The 22092-nt window shown below is 37.9% G+C and overlaps 1 protein-coding gene across 8 annotated transcripts in view; it reads right to left on the reverse strand.

The window, feature by feature from the left end:
* PSPC1 (paraspeckle component 1) overlaps positions 1-22092 on the reverse strand; it is a 64007-nt gene that overhangs the window by 2831 nt on the left and 39084 nt on the right. For 2 of the 8 annotated variants that reach the window (XR_010469670.1, XR_010469654.1), the window contains one exon: positions 3130-3226. Coding sequence is in view for 3 of the 8 variants with exons in the window: in XM_065049262.1 (XP_064905334.1) it covers positions 6151-6525; positions 7943-8020 (453 nt within the window). In the remaining 5 variants the exon portion in view is untranslated. Of the gene's footprint in view, positions 1-3129; positions 3227-3871; positions 6526-6983; positions 8021-22092 lie in introns of those variants that run through there. The other 6 variants (XR_010469653.1, XR_010469655.1, XM_065049262.1 and 3 more) reach the window with 6 other exon arrangements.

A 22092-nucleotide genomic window follows, 5' to 3' on the forward strand; every position in this document is an offset into this window, starting at 1 on the left:
GCATTATTGTGTGATTATTTTTACATTAAAATTTTACTGTGATGTTACTAAGAAAATAACAGGGAACTGCTTAGCAACGGGAGAGGCAAAACCACACAGCAGGGTGCAGATCTGTTTTCCCACCTCCTCAGACACCACTCCCCAATATGGAGTAGGTAACAGGCCCAGGTCAGGGAACACTTAACCTGGACATGAGTTCAGTGCGTTGGGCCTGATGGGAGGAAGTGGCTGTTGGCACTGAGAGGCCACTGTCGCTGAAAGGACACGGCAGCTGGAAGAGGCGTGCGAGGACAAGGGAAAGGAAATGTCACTCCTGTCTTCAAGGGCAGGAAGGAGGACTGGGGGTACAGGCCCTGGGAAGGTGATGGACCAAGCACACCTGAAAACCACTTCCAGACCAATAAGAAGGTAACTGGGAGTAGTCAGCATGGATTTACAAAGGGGTCATTTGCAAATCCTTCAGGATCCTAACCTGGCAGCCTCTGTGATGAGGTGACCAGTTCAGTGGATATGGAGAGAGCAGAGGATATTGTCTACCTTGACTTTAGGAAGGTTTCTGACGCTGCCATAGTATCTTCATTGACAAGCAGATAAAGCACAGACTAGGTTAAGTGGACAGCGAGGTGGACTGAAGTCTGGCTAAACAGCCAGGCTCAGAAGGTTCTCATCAGCGGCACAAAGTACAGTTAGAGGGCAGCAAGTAGCAAAGTACTCCAGGAATCACTACTGGAGCCAGGCCTTTTCAGCATCTTCATTTATGACCTGGTTGATGGGACAGAGCACACCCTCAGCAAGTCTGCTGGGGACACCAAGCTGGGAGGAGTGGCTGATACACTAGAGTGTCATGCTTCCATCCAGACTGACCTCAAGAGGCTGGAAAAATGGGCTCAATATGATCTGATGAAGTTCAGAGGGAAATGCCAAATCCTGCACCTGGGAAGGAATAATCCCAGGCACCAACACAGCTGGAGGCCAACTGGCTGGAAAGCAGCTTTGCCAATAAAGACCTGGGGATCTTGGTGAACAACAAGTCCAAGGACCACCATGAGCAAAGAATATAACCTGACCACAAAGAGGGTTGATGGCATCCTGCACTCACTACAAAGAAAGCTGCCAGCAGATGAAGAGGGGTGATCCTTCCTCTCTACTCAGCAATGGTGAGACATCTGGAGTGTTGTGTCCTGTGTTGCACTTCCCAGTACAAGAGACGTGGACATACTGGATTGAGTTCAGTGAATGGAAGACAGCTGAGGGACTGGAGCATCTTTCATGTTCTAAAAGGCTGAAAGAGCTGAGACTGTTCAGCCTGGAAAAGGTGGGGCAAAATCGTCTAAATATTTACAAACATCTAATGAGAGATATAACGATGGCAGAGACAGTCTTCCCAGTGGTGCCCAGCGACAGGACCAGAGCAGTGGGAACAAACTGAAAAATGGGAGCTTCCCTCTGAACATCAGGAAAGTTTTACTGTGAGGGTGACCAAGCACCGGCACAGGTTGCCCACAGGCTGTGGAGTCTCCGTTCCCTGGAGACCAAACCCAAATGGACATAGTCCTGGGCAACCTGCTCTACCTGGCATCCTGCTTTGAGCAGCGTGTTGGATTATACAGTCTCCACAACACCTTCCAACTTCAGGTATTCTGGGGTTCTGTGAAAAGCCTGTCCCAACTTGCACCGCAGAGATGAGATGCGAGTTAGCACTGCAGGGCTCAGAGAGAAGTCACTGCCAGCAGCAAAGGCAACTACCAGACTGTCCGACATAGAGCACCCCGCCTGAGGTGACCTCAACACCAGGAGGGGAACAGGGCCCCAACTTTTCCTCTGAAGCATGCACACAGAAAATTTTTAATTTGGAAAAATCCTGTACAAAGCAGCGCTACGTAAGTGAAAGATGCAACAAGGCACAGCAGGTAGAGAGTAAAAGGTACAAAAAAAGGAAGCAAAGCTTCTGTGGAGTGTGTAAGAGGATTCTGCTGCTCCTGGGTAGAAATTTTGAACTATTTCAGTCTCGGGCATCAAAGACCACATGAGCAATTTTCCAGTATTAGTCATAACTCAAGAGTACAGTTTGAAACGTATTACTGCAGAAATATTTCTTCTCTCATGTAGCCTTTCCATGCTTTTTACAGAATGACAAAGGACCCCATCATGTTTATACTTCCCATGCAACTCTGAAGTTTTACTGCTTGACTTCCAACACTTAATTTACCAGACGACTTGGAAATCAGTAAAAGGACCTCTGTAATTAGCAATAAACCACACAGACTACTACTATAGAATCACAGAATGGTTTGGGTTGGAAGGGACCTTTGAACATCATTTAGTCCAACCCCCCCCTTTTACCTCCAATGTGAAAGACTGATTACATCTTTCAGATGTCGATAAATAGCTCAATATATCTAGCTCTCTGTTTACTGTTAACATCACTATAGAGACAGTTCTGAGTATGTTCACTGGGTCAAACAAACACAGAAGAGAACTAACCTGAATTCCTCTTGCTGTATCAGCAGAACTTGCACATCTTGGTTAAATCCCAGTGTTTAACATCATTTTTACTTTATAAAACTGATACTTTGGAATTTCAGAACTACTGAACCAAGCTGCATCCATCTCCCTTTAAAACCTCCCAATCTGTCAGTCCGCAGAGACGCTCCCAACACCCAGGACAGACGACACCACACACCTGCACGAACACAAACCCAACTCTACACCAGGTCTTACAGGGTACATGGCCATGGCCTTCTGGACCAAAGGCCAACCCCAAGGACTGTTCCGAATCAGAAACTACAGTGTTGATGGTACAAACTGGATTCTCAGTGCAACATATCGACAGCATCCACTAGCTCAGACAGGACATCATGTTAATGTGGCACTATGGTTTGGGATGTAAGACACCTTACAACCAGCCAGATTTTGAGCTGTCTGCAAAAGGCTGCATACATATATTTCAAGTCCTTTAAAAACATGTCAACATACAACAGGAATTATGCAAGGAATTACATTCTCTAAAAGCGAGTATTAGCTGAAGCGTACAAGCAGAATTACTCTACATCAAATTGCAAATGTGAACAAAAAGAGGGCTCCTAATTTCAGAAATTGCTGAATAAAGCCAAACATCCTAATACATACCTTGTACTAACACTTGGTTTAGGAATCCCTTTTGTTTAAGATAGCAGGATTCTGCACAAGCCAGTCTTCATCTGCATGTTATGATTTTAATAGTAACCTAAAAAAATAAAGAAACAGTAAATAACTGTGACACACTAGAAAATACAGTAGTTTCTCTTTTCAAATTCCCACAATATGGAGAAATAAAACTTCACATTACCAAAAAAAAAAATCCATTTATTCTCTACCCATTGTAACCACTCAGTTGTTACTACACAGATTTCTTGAAAGATTTTAAATCCAATTTTATTATGTCAGCGGTTAAAAAACAGCTGTTCCAAGAACATTACAAAGTTCCTGTATTTTCATACTTCTGCTTGGAGTAGATTGAGTGCAGTTCTGCTCCAAAGAACCCCAAGTCACTTCTCTTTGGAGGGTTTTTAAAACACAGCTATCAAACACAACACTGTCTTCTTCCAGGCCTGTCAACGGATGTGGCCAAAGCAACATTTCATCCTTCTCATATTATTGCCACTACAACAATTAGGACACCTGCACACACAGTTATTAACGAAACTTGAGAACTAACTGCTCTCACTGTAGTTGTACTGAGGGTGTGGAAGCAGAAAGTCTCATCCCCATTGCACAGCCTGCTGTGGTACAGACATTTAGCAGATACTTAAAAGAGGCAATGCTATCTCTCAAAATACAACTGAATTAAATTGGAGTAAAATGTTGTCCTACTTCAGAATAACATTTCAGAGCAGAACTGCATTAAAGTCTCACTAAAATACATATTAATAATAAAAGCATTAGAAACTGATGCAAAAGTTTAAGACTTTTGTAATGTCAAAAATCTGCAGTAGATCTGCTTGGATTAGCAGTATGTGCAACTGGAAGAACTAACGGCAAGTCAGAGTATAATTTTAGTCCTATTACATTAATTCATAATTAAAATTATTGTTAGTATATTCAAAAAGGCCTAAATAATAACTGAAAGCGTTAATAACGGCATCCGTCCTGAACTCTGTGCATCTTCTTCCAGAGTCCATAGGCAAAATAGTTCGGATAACTAAAGTGTTTAAAATTCAACAGCTCTCTGCCCCAGTCACTCAGGCTTCAAAACAGCTCTCACCCAACCCATACCCACACATTCCCTCCTCCCTCACCCACAACTAAAATCACCTTTTCTCCACAAATACCCCCAGTTTAATGGAACATGTGAGCACTGCAATGTTTGGTAGGTTTAACATAATCCATTGCTGCAGCTGGGGATGCAGACACAGAAACATGTTGCAGAACCGAGGAGCCCAAAAGAAACCTCTGTAAAGAGGCCGAGTGTGTGGCAAGCCCCTGGTGACAGGGGCACAAGGGGATCAAGAGCTCTCTATGCTCTCAGATAAAGACTTCTTAAAACAATTTACCTACATCTCAGGGCCCTGTTTGATGATCAGAGAACTCAGCACATCCTGCCAACCATTTGTTACAGAAAGAATGACTTTGGAAAGCCACACACAGGTTGCACCTTTCAGGCTAGTTTTGCTCCAGGAACAGCCCCAAAAAGCAACTCAGAAGTGACATATGTGCAAATTACAACACACAACCACAAACATTAACAATAAAGGTAATGTTTGCCTTACTGGGTACAGCTGAGGCTAGCAGCTCAGCAGAAATATGGTTTCTAAGTCGGCAGAATTTCATGTCTGAGTCCTATTAGAAGTGCTGTTAATCCCTCAATCCTCCCATTTGCTTCCTTGTCATCTTTCCCCTCACCATGGTGCAGCTTGCTATAACATATATCAAAGTTCAAATGTTCTGTTATCTGTTCCATAACGCAGATATTCTGTAAGATGGTACCTTCTTCCTAAAGCAGATATGACAAAGCACAGCACACTAACACTTTATAACTAGGGCTTTAATTTTCAAGTGCTAGTATTAAAATCATTGAGCAGGTCCAACACAATAATGGCCATGGGACCAGGCTGGAACTGTCATCTGGACCAATATTAGCGTCCTGGAACACCACCTCCATATGGTGAAACCAATCCAGCTATTGATGAGTACTACCTGTTCTAAAGGGAAGCTACAATTACAAACTGCACATCTTTCAGTCTCTATTTTAATATTAATCAGGCTTTTCTTCCTTTTTCACTCTATCTACAAACAGCAAGGCTAACATCTCCAAAGGCCTAACACAGTCCCTCCAGTTTCGGTAACAGCCAGTGGGTAAGATCTTCACTCTCCTGGCCACCCAGGTTCACTGAAGAGAAAGCAGTGAGACAGATTCTTGGCAACTGATACTAGTGACAAAACCGTAGCCAATAAATCTGATATGTTTTTGAAGACAAGCCCTAAAACCAACCAGTAAGACCACATAATCATGTTATAAATTAACCATTTACCATAACTTGAATACTTGCAAAGTGATTCTAGTGTGTCTGTGTTTTCTTTCAAACAGCGTGTCTCTCCCTTTGCACTTTGGGATTCTCTCTCTCTCTCTCTACCAGGAAATTAAGATCATTCCAACCTCCTCCTTACCCTATAGAAACCTAAACAAACCCCATTGTTCATGCTTAACAGCACTTTGTTATATTTGAACGTATCCTAGCAGCTAGTTCTGAAAAAAGGGATCAGTAAGAGTAAGCAGGAATACACCAAAGTGACTCTGAATCGTCTTCATTCATATGATAAAGCTTTTCTTTAAATTAAAGCTCAAAGTGGGTATGGTGCCAAGGAAAAGGAATCTCAAATATTGTAAGAGGCTAACAGCATGACACACATGTCTAGTCTGAAGAGAACAGATGGCATCACACACAGAGTGAGTGATACTGTGCATCCATTGTGCCATTATTGAGGAAAACTGAAAACCGGCTCCTCGGTACAACCTATCTCAAGTAATAGATTCAGCTTAACAGATACTCCCCACAATTGCCTTTCCAATAGAGAATTGTGATGCGAGACAAGCTCCAAGCTGCCACAGCAGCATCCTAAGCAGGAACAGCGAGGACAATCCACACCACCAAAGGACATTTTACATTTACCTCACACCCCCCGGTGCTGTGCAGCTTCATTGGCTTGACTGACAGGTTGCCTTTTTATAAAAAAAAAATTAGTAGGATTTTTGAGATCTACTGTAACAAAGTTTATTTTATGTTTACTTGAAAAATTACCTAGCAACAGCAGCACAGGTAAATTTTGACTTCCACTGAAGTGGACCATACAACATTTTGCACCAGCAGGAATAGGGATCATTGAGAGTAGCAGAGCCACTATCCACCACACAGAAAGGAAGAACTCCAGTGCCGAGCTGTTCTCAGGAGAACACACAATCCCTTGTGGCCATTTATTTGGGGTTTCCAAAGGGAACCCGAGATGATCCGCAGAGCTGTGTTCATGTTTGCACTTGTTCAGGCTTACCTATCAAAAGGTAACAGATAACAATGTTGGCTGCTGAGGTACTAACAAAAGACACAGTGCTAGACATTTTTAAGTGATCAAGCAATCTTTTCCTCCCCATTCTTAATTTTTATTCAAGTCTGGCCAAACCTGCTCACCTTAATCATGAGTAGCCCCTGCTAAGGACAAAAGCACACACTTGTAACAATAAAACCATCAGGGAGCAAATCAGTTGTCTCCTGGGCATGGTTGCATGGCTGCCACTGATTACAGGAGACAAACTGCAAGATAACCTTCCCCAAATTAAGAGCAAATACCCTTAAGAGCAAATACCTGCCAACAGCTAGAAGTATTTAAGGGAAAAATTGAACACTACCAAATTAAGGCTCAAAAGGAAGATCAAATTCCTAGCAGCAGACGGGCAAATATTTGAACTGAGCCAGCAAGGCATTCAATTCCCTTGACAGAGCTATTAAAAACATTTAAGATCTCTTTCACGACTTTCTATTTATAAGGTATATGGTATCTGAAGTTAGCATCTTACACAGCATGAGGAATGTGAGTGTAGTCATATTCCTCTTCTGGAATCAGACACCAAAAGAGACAAGACGGTGGCAGTTACCAGTGGCAATACTTAAATCAAGGGACAATGATTTTTCTGTTTTGCCTGGATTGCAAAACTTCACTCATGCAGAAGTTAAACTTTTTCTTCAATATTTGGGGAACGATGAGCATGTCTGAAAATATTTAAACAGAAAGGACGAAGATTTCATCTGCGCAGCTTAAACAAGGTCTAAATAAAGACACTGAAATTTCTAAGTACTTTGTAAATTTAATAAAAATTGTTCATTTGCGAGTCATTATGTTCCTAGATGTAAGACCACACATTTAATACAAAAGTAGGATCCTTTTTTTTTTTTGCTAAAAATGGTTCCCTACAATTTCAAAGAAGTTTGGATTTAACCAGCAGAAGGGAATAAAATCTTTAACTTCCTAACATCACTCAGGCTTCTATCACACAGTACAATTGAAGGGTAACATTTTAATGTATATTTTATATATACATTATATTTTTGTAAAGTTTTCTGCTGTGAGGCTGTAGTCATACAAAGTCATTATAATAATCCCATATGAAATGGCAACTCAATCCTGTATTTTGAAAACAGCCCTCTCTCCTATATCGCTAACATTCTCAGTTGAGGAATGTGCAGCACCAGAATAGCTGGCCAACCAAACAGTGATTTTCATAATGATCCACTCTACGTATGCATTAATCCAGCAGGAACACCTTCAGACGGTCAGATTTTTACTTTCAACGACTGTGCTCCTGCTGAGCAGCTTGGAAAACCATCCAAGTAACAGTATCACTTTCTCCATCCAGAGCTCACGTGCCCCATTACATGGATGCAAAGTTCCTGAGCATTTTATGATACTTTACCTTATCATGAACAGCTAAGAAGCACAAAACTGTTGAAGGAGGAAGGGAATAACCTTTAACCCTCATCATCTCTTTCACCTAGAAATAATGATGTATAGATGTGACTTCACCAATTAACATAAAACTTAAGAAACCTGACAGAAGAAAAGCATCTGAAACCGTCGCCTTACTCAGCATTGGAAGTAACAGTTAAAATTTCATGAACTTGTTTTATGTCAGGTTCTAGAAATTCTGAGGGAGTTCAACCTATGACAGAAACTTATGGCTTGTTTACACACAGAGTTTAAAACAAATTTAGAAAAGTCTGCTGTAAACTATTAATAGATATAGTTAAACCAGTACAGCTACCAGAGAGTTAAGTAGTACCAGTACTGCTCTAGCGCTTTAAGCAGTCAGGATATCATTGCACTGCACACTGTGTAAGCAAGTTTACAATTATGCAATCTGAGAGAACCACCAAGATCATTTTAGACACACTTCAATACACATAGTTTTATTAACATCAATTTAGTTTGATTTCAAAGTAATTTTAAAAATTGTTTTAAAGTAGCAAAAAAGTGCATAGGCAAAGCCTAAGAGACAGTTTTCTAAAATTTTACAGAAAATCAGCAAAACTTTGTATTACAGAAAACTACTTATATTAGTATCTATAGCTGAGATGTGATGACCTCAATAGTTTGAGAATATTCTGAATCTTCAAAAAACTACAGGATATCTAGTTTCAAGGTAAGCTTCCTAGATTAAGCATATCCATCTTTCTCTAATTCAAAAAACCAGCATTCCTAAGAAATTGTGAAACTCGCTGATACACAGCATGTTTACTTCCAAAGTGACAGCAATGCCGCCTTACACAACTTCACACAACGCTCCCCATTCCCTCCTGTAAAGATTCCTTACCTGTCACTTGTGCAGCAGGTGCCAAGTTAGGCCAGGTCCTAACCTCCTCTTCAAAATAATGACAGCAGAATCGATTATCTTTGTGGGGCTAAAAGCTCTGAAGCCATAAGACTGTGCTGGGGGAAAGGGCAGCGCAAGCTGTGGTCGCACGGTCCTTATAAAGAGCAACACACTCAAGATTCACTCAAAGAGCTTTCATCTTTGAAGCGCTTAATGTGAAAATGTAAAATTTAACAATACTAAGCAATACGTACATCTACCTTGAAATGAAACCTAGTATGGAAGCATTCAAATACCTAAGCATGTAACAGGTTTTTAATGTTAATTCAAATAAACTTCAACAAGGTCAAAGCTTTATCTAGGTGGCAGAATCACAGAGTGACTGATGTTGAAGGGACCTCTGCAGGTCACTGGGTCCAACCCCCTGCTCAAGCAGGGCCACCTGGAGCCAGTTGCTTTCCATATCTCCAAGGATGGGGACTTCACAACCTCTCAGTGCTTGGTCACCCTCACAGGAAAAAAGTGTTCCCTGATATTCAGACAGAGACTCCTGTGTTTGTTTGTGCCCACTGCCTCTGGCTCTGTCCAAAAATTTGGTAATTCATTGTGCAATTAAGTAATTTCCTCGATATGCTAACTTTGCTGGGTGGCAATTTTTATCTCTGATTACAAATAAAGAACATCAGCTTCTAGCTTCCATGATAATAAAGCCATATTTGGTAGAAAAAAGAACATCCTACATTAGATTTGAAATACACAGGAAACAGAATCTGTATTTCAAGATAAAGACAACAGAACAGCATTAATAAACTGAGAGTATCCTGCAAATGCTTTATTAACTACTGGTCCCACTGACATACAGACTTACCTGTTTACCAAAAAAAAAAAAAAGCAGCAGTGTTGAATACAGGTGCTATTTGTCATGAAAACCTGTGTTTTGAGGAGATGAAGGCATTTGCCAATCTGTTTCAATATGACACAACTAGTCCTTGCAACAAACCAAGCCTTCACTTGCCCAGCCTAAGCAGATCACTATTCAGACCTGGGCTAAAAGTTGTGCATAACACTATCAAGGAACCTGAGAAAAAATATAAGGAAGAATAAGCAGATAACTCAACTGCATAAAACTGAAGAGCAAAGATTCTCTACTTGCTGCTGGTGTCCTGTTGTACCGTCTGGCAAGCTGGGACTCAAACTTGGCTCTTGTCTTTTACTTGCACAGCTGGGCATATTGCTGATGCTGCACTAAGTAAGATTTCTCTCAACTTTCTATTACCATTTTACTTTCCTTATTTTAATAGAAGTGGCTACTCCTGTACAATAAAGTTATTGTTCCTACCCAAAGCAAAACAGCTTTCCAAGTGAACAAATACTAAAAAAAAGCATTAAGCTTAAGTTCTCATGTATGTTAAATAAACACCTGCAATGAGGGAATAATTTCAGCTTCGAATAACAGAATTAACTATCAGACATCTCAGTGTGCGTTGAACACTATTTAAAATTAAACCCTTCCACCAACTATCCCCTTAAAAGACACTGCAGTTTGCCACAACTTTCTTCACTTGAAAACAAAGTACAAAGACCTTAATGATGGAACCATGTTTGCACAGGACTAAGCCAAGACCACATGGTAGAAAATACGCAACTTCATTTTGTACCATCTTACACACAAAGGTAGTCAGCTGGCATCATATTCAAGAACAAAATATTCTGAATTGAAGAGATGACTGTTGGCACTATTTTCTATCACGGTTTTTTGTTCAAAGTTTCAAGATGCAAGCTCATACTATAATTTTCACATTAAAAATATGCATTTAAGTTATCAAAATTGTCAGGTGACTAATTTGGAAATATCAACACATTAATGAGAAAAAACACAGAAGTTCTTACTTCAGTTAACAGTTCATGACTTTTGACGTACACAAGGAAAACATGACCATTCTAACACACTACAATCATCATTTGTTTTATCTTGAAAAGAAACTCCACATAAGCAAGCAGCAGCTCTCAAAAGTCCACATTTCAAACCAAAGTTGTGCGTACTGATGCATCAATTTCTTCGAAAGTTTAAAAGAACATTTACCTGTTATCAGATTCTTCCACTACTTCTTACAGACCATCTTCAAAGAACTCGCAGTGTGCTCTCCTATTCTGTTCAACCTTGTTCTTTGTTCTCGTTCCATCTTATTTAAAAATCTATTTCATTCTGAGCTCTGCAAAATCTTGCATCTGATAGCTGAGTATGCTCTGCATATATTTATGCATAAATTTTGAGTGATTCTAGTTTACACCACACTCTCTAAACTAAAATAAATGCATATATACAAACAGTTTAAAGATGAACCTCAGCACCTAGAGGCAGAACCAAGTCTTTGCATCTTCATTCCAAAATTTGGGAATCTGACTGAAACAGTAATCTAACAGATTGATTTTCTGTAACACATCTTGAATTATCAAAGGAATTGGTGTCTTTGACAGTACATGTGTTAACAAGTTGGGTTGGTGGGTTTTTTTATTTGTATACAGTATTTTTAAAGTCTCTACACAAGCTTGCTCACATCAGTACCTCATTGAGAATACCACATTTATAATTCAGGAAAAGCAACATCTGGAAATGCACTGCAATGACTGAAAAGGTGTGAACTAAGACAACTACAGCTGGGAAAAGCACACACTGATTTAAGGGGTCCATGTCTATACCACCCTCAACCCCCAACTGCAGCAGCTGCCAAAGTGCAACTGGAATCTGCTATACAGAAGTGATGAATATTGTGAAAAGCATCCTCGTAGCCATAAAGGAACTCCATTAACCGAGGCAGATGAAGCGACTGCTGAACCAGCCAAAGGCACTACACTACCACAGTCAAAGTCCTGGCAAGCTATGAGTGCTGTGTAGCTGTACACCTACCCCATCAGCAGATAAGCTGCCTCAGGTGTTGGTTGTTCAACTACTCAGGTTTATCACTGTGGAAAGATAATTACTTTCTTCATCAACTTAAATCCTTGTTTTGTCACAAACAAGCCAAGAGATTACATTTTCCTGCAATAAGAACAGGATCAGATTTGAGCAGCATTTTATTTTTAAGCAGGAGCTCTCTAAACTTGTGCAAGAAGTCCTCTACTGGAAGCACTGGTAAATTAAAAGTATTTGAACTTCTGTCCTTTCCCAGCACAATTTTGTCTTGTCTATTAATGACATGCAGGGAAGGCACCTCTGTTCCTTTACGTTTTTATGCAGACAAAAACTAAAAAGATGAGAAAATATCTAGCCAACTCCCCATTGACATTAATCTTCTCCATATCTTAATGAAAGACAGGCTTTCAAGACTTATTTTGTCCCATAAAGCATGTATTTTACTTACATGTCTACAATGGACTAATTTCACTTATAGCAGAACTCTGAAATAACATTGAAGAATTTTAGATGAAGTTTATCACAAGTCATATTTGGAGTTTTAATTCTATGGCAGCTTCCAAAATTTAGAGGAAACTGAAAGATGAGGTCAAACCACATCTTCATGCTTTTCCACGTAAGTATCTCTCCCATCTGTAAATGCATGAAGAGCACTTATCTACTTTTATTTTTCCATATTAGTATTTCCACACACCTATGAGTCACGAGAGGGTACATACCTATTTTTTTAAGTTTACATGTATTCTGACAATTATTGTCTATTGATTTACGCAAAGAGAAACTTCAACATTAAATTCATCCAGAAGACTTTTCCCCACCACTCAGGAAGAACCATAAATCCTTTTTAGTGACACAAGAGGTTAAGAATACATACATTATATTCATACACCAGCAAAACACATACGGAGAGGTATGTAATGACTTGCCAAATCATATAAAGATCAGTTTTTACTGTGCATCTGACTCTTTCCTTTAGCCCATTTCCATCAAGGTTAGTATTACAACCCTCAAATAAAGTTTTATACAGCTTGTATCTTCCACATCATCAAGAAATTTAAAGCCTTTAACATTAAAGAAAACCTGGAATACAAAGTAAGAAACAAGGTCCTAAATGGAACGGATAAGGGTACCCAGAGCAGGCCAGCAACTATGTTCAAAAGTGAATTATTTGGCCTAGTCTTACAGTCAGTATATCACATTATGTCCTTACATCACTACTGAAGATTTTGCAAAAGCTTGCAGAATTTTCACCATAAGACTAATGGAAGGTTAGGGTTGAGTCACAATGTCCTCCATGTCAAATCAGTGAAAGATTTAGAGCTCAAATACTTCACAAATATGTAGGACCTCTAGTAAAATAAAGATTTCCTAACTTCTTTAAAGATACATCATTCAGCTTCCTTGACACTGGGAAGTTTTTAAGGTACCCATTTTAAAAACAATTTTGATTTTTAAATTCTTTTTACAATAATATGAGGAAGTTTCTACAAGTTTTCCCACCTGAGGCACAAATTTCCCATCTTTCCCACAAATTAAGCAACATATAAGAATGAAGCCCTCAGTCTCTCCCAAAAATCTAGATGAACATTTTCAAATCTGTGAGTACTGTGAACACTACAACAATAAAGCAAAAATGCAAATGTAGTATCAAGGTTCTAGGCACAGTTTTAAAATCAGCATTTATTTCCCAAAAATATCAGACACTTAGAAAATTCAGGTTTATGGTTACTGGAAGAAGGAAAAGACACATGAAAGAATTAATTTCAAAGGCAGTAAGAATAATGCTCAAGATGAGCTTTTATCCTACTAGGCTTAAAGGCACAACAGTCTTTGGTAACAACCATCACTTGAATTATTGAATTACTGATATTCATAGCACATGGCACCATCTCCAGTAAAGTACATGTGCCTAATCTAACCAATTCTATGTTGCTAACAACAAATTTAATACCTATAGCTGGGTAAAATAAGACAAAATTCTATTTCTTGTTAAGTCTCTGTAACAAACAATTTCACACAATAATCCAAATTTAAAGAGTAAAAAACACATGCCCAGTAACATAATGGAACTCAACACAAGAGCAGGATTTCTTCAAAGATTTGTACTCTCTCTCACCCTCCAGTGGACAGGTTTAATTTCAGTCAACACAAGTTTTAAAGTTTCACTTTTAAAATAATGAAACTCAAACTATTTTTTTAAATGTTTAATACAGTATTATTCAGAGCAAACATCAAGTTATTTGTGATTAATTTACTCGTTTGTACACACGCTTGTAATCAAAACCAGATAACCTATGGAAATTAAACTCAGTCGTGTTTGGTTGGGTTTTTTTGATCTTTAATACTGAAGTAGCTGGCAAGCAGAAAAAAATCTACATTTAATCATAGAGGAGGAAGTATACCAAGTGATTTTATCCTGAGCCAGCTGTCACTTTAGAAACAGCAAGAGGCATCCCGGATTTCAGTTTACTTTCCTAATATAACACGTTTTCATGACTTGCCACTTTTTTCCCATATGCAATAGAAAAAGTGTATTTTGCACAAAACATGCAGAGTAAACAGAAAACAAGCTTAGCAATGCAAACCCCTCCTAAACAAGTTCCATAATATTAAACAAATGCTCTAGTACCCCTTCTACAAACATCTGCATTCAGCAGCGTGAATAAATTATGAAACTGTACACAACTGTGATGCAAGAATGATGCTGAACATGCATTAAGTGATAATACAAAAGCTACACAAAGCAAAAGAAGGCAATGATAAACTGGCACATACACCAAAAGGGTCCGAAAAGCATAGCCATCTCAACTGCCAAGTTGACGTTATTTTCACTTTTAAACCAGTAATTCAATATATTACATTTATTTTATACATTCTCTTTTAAAACTCTGAACATTCAGTTTCGAAATGTAATAGCTGCATTCTTCACACACTAAGGCAGAAACTTTATATTATTTGGTACAGCTCTGGTTCTGAAAATGTTAAATGTACAACTGCTACTGATACAATGCTAGAAGTTCTAGAAGCACAATGTTCCACACTGGAACTAAACTGAAGGTGAACTGCTGTGGCGTTATTAAAGTTTTCCTTCTGTGCCTTCTGGAAAAGGCTCTTGATTTGAAGTTGATTAAAGCTGGAGCTGTAGCTTACCTTTCACATGCTCCATCCCTTAAGGAGGACCATAAGACATGGAACAATGAAGTGCTATTGTATTAAAGAATGAAGAATGTTAGCATTTTAAAAGACAGTATTTCTCATACTTGTAACTGCAGTTTCCATATTTTCTTCCAAGAAGAAGTACATGTGAATAGTCTTGCTTCTCTAAAGCAACTGTGTTTACCATCTTTTCTGGAGAAACCATGAAGAAGACTTTTTTCCACGTTTTACTGGCTTGCGTGTAACCTTCTTGGCAAATGCAGAAAGCAGACAGATCAAGCTCACATAATTTGGCTCAATATTTTAGTGTATTTTTTTTTCATTACTTCAAACACCTGCCCTCTTGGGCAAGCTATCACTAAAAACGTAAAACAACTCTGCTATCCAGATACCTAAAGCACTAAACATATTTCTTACCTATTTGTTCTAACCCATATATTTCTTAGAAGTGCTGAAAAGTCATTCAAACTCACTTAATGAAAAACATATACATGCAAAAACTACATCCTCTATGCAGCATATAGACACAGCACAAACTAACCTATGTCCACATAGTTATGAAGAGTCTTGCTCTACTGCCCACTCTATGCTGTTCTTCCCCGCTGAAATAAGCAGAATCGACAGTTTTCCCTGGGTTTCTTTAACCATGCTCACCTGCATGGGCACAGAGGTGCAAGAGCAGCACAAAGCAGGCGAGAGGCAGGACCAAGCAGCAAGGAGGGCAATGGGCTGTTCCCATCTGCAGCAATGCATGTACTGAATTATTTTAAAGATGAACACAAAGATTTCAAATATCCTATTAGCATACAAATATTTAAAACATTTGTAAGCAGTCTGAAAGACCACTTCCAGCTGGCAATTCAAATACTGCATTCTACAGTACTGTGAGAGCTGTTTTGTGCAGGGATTTTCCTGCAAATATTTAAAGCTTAGTAATAGCACTGCAGAATAAATTCTTTTAACAGCGAATAATGGACAGTAAAGAAGCTTTTTAAAAAAGAAATCCATTAAAATACCTAAAACACCAAGAACAAACAGCTGCAAAAAGAATTACAATAAATCCTCGTGGTTTTTACATCTTTCTAGATTCATTACATTTCCTCTTCCAACTTGCTTATGTTGTTTTCCGCCTTAGGTATATGTGGTTATTTAAAGATGGAAAACCTATTTTGCTTGGGGGTCTGGGGCACGGTTAGGCATTGGAGTTGGTTGTTTGCTTGGGGGGGGCAGGTGGTTTGGTGTGTTTAGTTGGTGGTTTTTCTTTTGAATGTTCACTGAGAATAAAAGAACATTCCCTTTCACACAAATTAAAAATTGATTACAGTAAAATTAAGGCAAAAAACTAATTAAAATACATTAATCCTATACCAGAATTGCTATAAAATATTCACCATTTTATTTTCCTTCACACCATCTTCTGTTTGGTGCTTCTCTGGCTATGACACACAGGTGTAAGACTGGATTCTCACTGGTTTGATGAGAAGCTAGCAATTTTAAAATCAGCTGTTCCATACTTACAACAACATAAAGTGTGTACGTTGTACATAGTTGCTGTATTCAGCCACAAAAACCAGGTCCTACAGAACAATTTCATAAAAACAAAATACAAGAAACATACCCAACTGCAGCAGCATCATCCTGCATCCTACGAATATTAACATTTTTTTACAGAAAATGAATTCACTTTTGTTTGTCTGATATTCCTTGTCCATCTGCACAACACTAATCCCAAAGTTTAAAAAATCCAGGGTGTTAATGTAACTAGTATTTCCACCTCTCTGTTAAAAATTAGTTCTTGGTTTTCACGTATAACAAGTTTTAAAGTTATTTTTGTGAATCTGTTGTAGATATAAAAGTAAACCACATTTCTCCCATTTTATTATGTTACTTTATTTCACCACCAGCACCCCTCCCCAGACCTTTTTCAATTTACAGTTTACATACAGGACTCTTCACACTTACTCCTGTTCAAGGTTCTATCCAATTTCTTTTACTGAGAAATTAAAGGCAAGCACAATAACTTTATTCTCGCTGCGCTTCTTTCAAGTCAAGCTCTTAACATCCCACATACAGTTAGCATGTAAATTAAATCAAATTATACAGTTATGCTTCACTCTACAGAAATTAAGATATAAAAGCACACTAGTAAAACTAGGAACAACAGAAGCTGTAGACAAACCATTTACCAAAACAAAGGGGAAAACCTTATGAGCGCGTGTATGCAGTAAACACAGTTAAGTTCCTTCTGAATCTCATACCTCCTATTTTGAACATTTTGTCCCCTATTCGAGGGACTACACACAAATCACTATGTTTTTACCCATATTTACAATTTTTTCAATGTGATTTTGGTATAAATAAATCATTATATGAAATCAGTTTTTAAAATGGTTTTTACCTGTAAGTATGATACACTTCTCTGTGAAATTACACTTTTCCGAATGGTTCCTTCAACTAGGAGAAAACGTTTGCTGTTCTAAACTGCTTTTCTGAAGAAACCCATCTCTTACTGCTTGTAGAAGTCAGGCCAAAGTCATTATGATGAAAACCTCAAAATATCAATTATATTAATTCTCATAGTAGCTTAAGGAAGTTCAAGATGGAAAAGACCTATTAAATCTATCCCATTGAAAATTAACACATTGAGGGCTTGCATGTAAAATAATAAAAAGTGTTGTTTTCATGAAAATTTAATGTTCAGTTTATTCTACAACTTATATTTTAGATATAGATAATTTTGATAAACTTCAGTATTTCATGGATTACTGTCAAAACAAACCTGAAATGCCTACAGCTGTGATTTTTTAAAGTATCTTATGGGGAAAACCCCAGAACTCTTAACAAAACGGAGTTCTTCATAACAGCAAAACACCAAATCGGTGAGACCACCTACTAAGACTGAAGATATTTTACAGTATATCCCAAAAGGCAACAAAAAGCCAATCCAATGGGAAAAGTTATACCTGACATTAAGTATAGCAAGTTTTTAGTCAATCCTTCTGTTGTTAATAAGTTCTCACATTTCATTTAATGTACTTTTAAGAAAACAAGTGACTTTGGGATAATAAAACCCAACATTTGCCACTAAACTAGCACTGAACAACCACCTTCCTCTGTATTTTCCACTGGCCACACTCACACCCCTCCTCACTGTTCAAGAATCAGGGAGGTTTGGACTGATATTCCCTCATGCTAGAAGTGAGCTAACATGCCACAGAAAGCACCAAATCCCAAGGTGGTTTCACACCTTGCTGATAGCACAGTGCCTAAATGAATAAATTCAGGGCTCCTGAGAAGAAAATTAAATTGCATTTGAAGTATGTGCTCTCTCAAGTCCCCAGTCTCGTCCCCAAGCACAAGGTAGCAAGAGATGCTGGATGCAGACTCTGTAAAACCACCCACGAGTATGTACCACTTCAAGTCTCAGGCTGAGAATCCATTCACATTTGTGGTCCAATGTAAACTGACCCCATCAGTTGCTAACCAGCCTTCCCTGTCATTTTAATAGTTCAATTACAATGCATTCTGACTTATCTTCACTGAGAAAGGAAGAATTATGATCCAAGTTGTTATAGAAAAAATTACATATTAAGAAGTATGGCAAAAATCTGTTTCCACAACATGCTTAAGTAAAATGAGCTTCATGCCATTAGAGCATACCACTCATATGCTGAACGTCTCACCTCAAAGCATATTCACTCTTCAAAAGCCCTATGGGGTTTTCCTTTTCACTTGAGAATCTTCCTTTAGATCAGTTATTTCAGCATTTTTGAGCCAAGCTATCTCAAGCCAGACTGTGACTGTTCAACAATCAGTACTTTGTAAGTCAATGCATTTGTATGTAGTACCTTGTAAAAGAATTTGTAATTACAGATTATTCTACTTTTCAAGTTAAAAAGATCTGATATCAGAAACAGAAAAGGGGAAAAATTGGTTTTGTGTAACATTTTAAAATCTGAATGTGTACTTTAGATCAGAATGTTCTTCAAAGAATGCATACTTTAAAATCCTATTGGATTATGGTTAAAATTAAATTAATGTAACCTTTAGTTCATATTGTTCTCTTCTCATCTGTTTTAACCTTTTTTTTCTAATAAGTCTCCAGTTTTATCATATGTTTATGTCCAATATGATAAAATAGATGTGAACACTAAGTAAATCAACTTCAGATCAGGAATTTTCTTTCTAGATAATCCGTAATCATTTTTAAGTATCTTTCTTAGGAAATAAATACAGCTAAGTATATCTGAATCGCCACCAAGCTTCCCAAGCTATCAATGTGCTTTATCTAATGAGCACACTGTACAGAAGTACAAAGAAATTAACTCAGAACCAAAATGAAAATGGTGCCAAACAGCACCACTTGAAATGACCACGGTGATAAATACATAAACAGTTTGACAATCTGCAGTCTGGTGGTGGTGTTTTCTTTTACTTAAAGAATAAAGCTTTACTATCTTTAAGTATTAAAATTGTGTCTCGTGTGAAAATTAAGCAGTTTAGATTGAAATTTCAGGAATAATATAAAAACTCAAAAGGTACAACCAAAAACAAGAGCACTGTATCTGTCAATTCTACACCGTTCCCAAGCTTAGTTCCACCATAGCATATCGCGGAGAGAGTCAAGACTTCACTGTGCTTTCTGATCAGACCAAAGGCAGTTAAAAATTTAAGTACATTTGTACACAGGAAGAAAAAAAAAAACCAAAAACTGATCAGCCAGATAAGAAACAAGAAAAATTAGTCACTTGCAGCACATAGGCAATACCTTCAAGCAAAAACACCCTTTGACCAACTCCACATACCATTTTTAGGAACCAAACTGGGACCATTCCTTTTTTAACAAATATTGTGTTTATCCTACCACTATAGAGTCAGTTACTACCACAAATGGCAAAATGAAAAACACTGCCTTTACCCTTGAGCTGTATACAATCAACATGGTCAGGCAGCCCTAAGAAAGCTTTCAAGAGCAGAATCTGGCAGGCTGTCATCAGCTACAAAAGGAATTCTTATGAAATCTTTAGAGTGTGCCCAAATCCAACATTTCAGTATTTATTTTTTAGGGCTTAAGGCTTGGGTATTTAAAAAGATATTACATTATTTTCTGGAATAAGGACAGCAGATAAATCCACTGCTACCGCACAGCAGAGCCATCCCAGTCTGAGTTTTAGAGGAATCATAGCTCACAACTGTGGAATGAAAATTACTAATATTAAAATCTACAATAACTTTTAAATACAGATATACCTCTGCTTGCTAGCAAAAATGCAGTGCAACAAATGCACTTAAAATAGCATGAGGTTGGCAAAGAAAGAATTAATCACTTTTTGCAGTTTTGGCATGTTTAATGTACTTCTGAAACATATGCAGATACTATAAGGATGATGGTGTAAGTATTTGAACAAATGAACATGTGTTAGCCAGAAGGCCTGAATGACATGGACTTCTACTTTGAAAAACTGAATGGACCTCTTCAACTTAGTTCAAGTTATATTTAAAATGTGTTCCCCTTACAGCACTGCAGTTTAGAATTACCAGCTCACACCAGTACTTCCTCAATCCCCATTAAAATGTCATGTACAAGGGCAGAAAAGATGAGACAAAAGTAATGTAATGTTTAGACACCTTCCTAGGCAGCGATGTAAACTGAATTTTCAACTGCGCACAGCACACCAAAGCAGAGAGCTTAAGCAGTTGCTATAAGCAAACACTAGTTTATAGTTAGTGAAAAAAACCATCCCGTTTTCCCAAATGCTGAGTGTTAGGAGCAGTGTGCTATGTAAAACCAGTTGCAAGGTGTTTTTGGAAGAGTGCTGTAACAAGATATACATATCAAGTGAGGAAAAGAGTATTTCAGACTTTAAACCCAACTCACTATTGCATTACAAACTATGATGTGTGGCATGTATCTCAAACCGAGAAAAAAAGGGCAACATCAAAAATAGTGTAGAGGAGAATGTTCAATAGTTACTTACAGATGTCACAAGTGAAGACCTACTGAAGTGGTAACTCCTGAACTGGATAAAAAAAATCTCCATGTTAAGCTATATAACACTGGCAATTTTAATAAGAGTGTACAAAATGCCAGCAATGCCTCTATTTTCACATTACCTATTTGCTCCCAATTCAGTTCACCAAGACCATCCCTGCTATATTAAGAAGTAGCACATACATGCTCTCTCTGCTGCTTGCATCCCATGCTTTGAGCTACTTACATACCATTTAATATAATTAGGGCACGTTATCTCAAAAGAGTTTTTAATCAATTTAGCATCACTGCTCATGCTAAGTTTTAGTAATCTCTATTTCTGAAAAAGTGAGTGAACTGATAAAAACAGAACACTAGTATTTTACAACTATTTTGCACAGAAAAAAAGCCATAGTAACCCAAAATATTCCTACTTTCTTGCCATTACAGGAATAGAACCAATAGGCCTTTTCCATCATCTTCCATGACTGATAAAATCTGAACCATAATAAGCTTCCTAATAGCTTTATCATCAGTTTTATCTTAAGACTCAATCAGTGAATCTAGACTGAGTTGTGATGGAAATGAGTATTTTTCAAATTCATCATTCTGTAAAATATTTATCAAGAATACTTGTGTGCAATCCTTCTAAATGTGTATTACTTACTGTAAGTGAACAATTATTTTAACCAGAAAACATATCTTTGCCTCCTAATAAGCAGTTAATCATTGACAACAGACTTATGTCTATTCCAAACAACCATCGAAATGTACTTATAATGATGCATTACACAGTGGAAGGCTTTAAACCAGCTTGCACAAATGTTTCCTTCCTTGCAACAGCAAGATACTTTACGATCAGTAGGACATGGAGATGACACTTTTTTTTTTCTGTAGAAATATGGTCCAGGTAAACTTATTCATACCGTTATGAATACAGCATACATACAGATTCTTTGTCCAAAATATCCCCCGCTCCCAAGTTAAATTTTCCATTTATTTGAGTAATGGATATACTCTGTTCATAGGCTTATTGTGACCAAGTTTGCAAAGGGAGACTGAGATTCAAGGACACAGTATCCTTGAGAACACCTTGTATAAAATCTGATGCTCTTCAAAAGTCAAAACAAACAAAAGCAGTTGTGTTATAAACCATTCATAGTATGTACTGCAACATGCGGTTTAGCTAAACAAATTCACTCCAAGAACGGA

This window comes from Columba livia, chromosome 1 (assembly GCF_036013475.1).
Source record: "Columba livia isolate bColLiv1 breed racing homer chromosome 1, bColLiv1.pat.W.v2, whole genome shotgun sequence".
Taxonomy (NCBI): Eukaryota; Metazoa; Chordata; class Aves; order Columbiformes; family Columbidae; genus Columba; species Columba livia.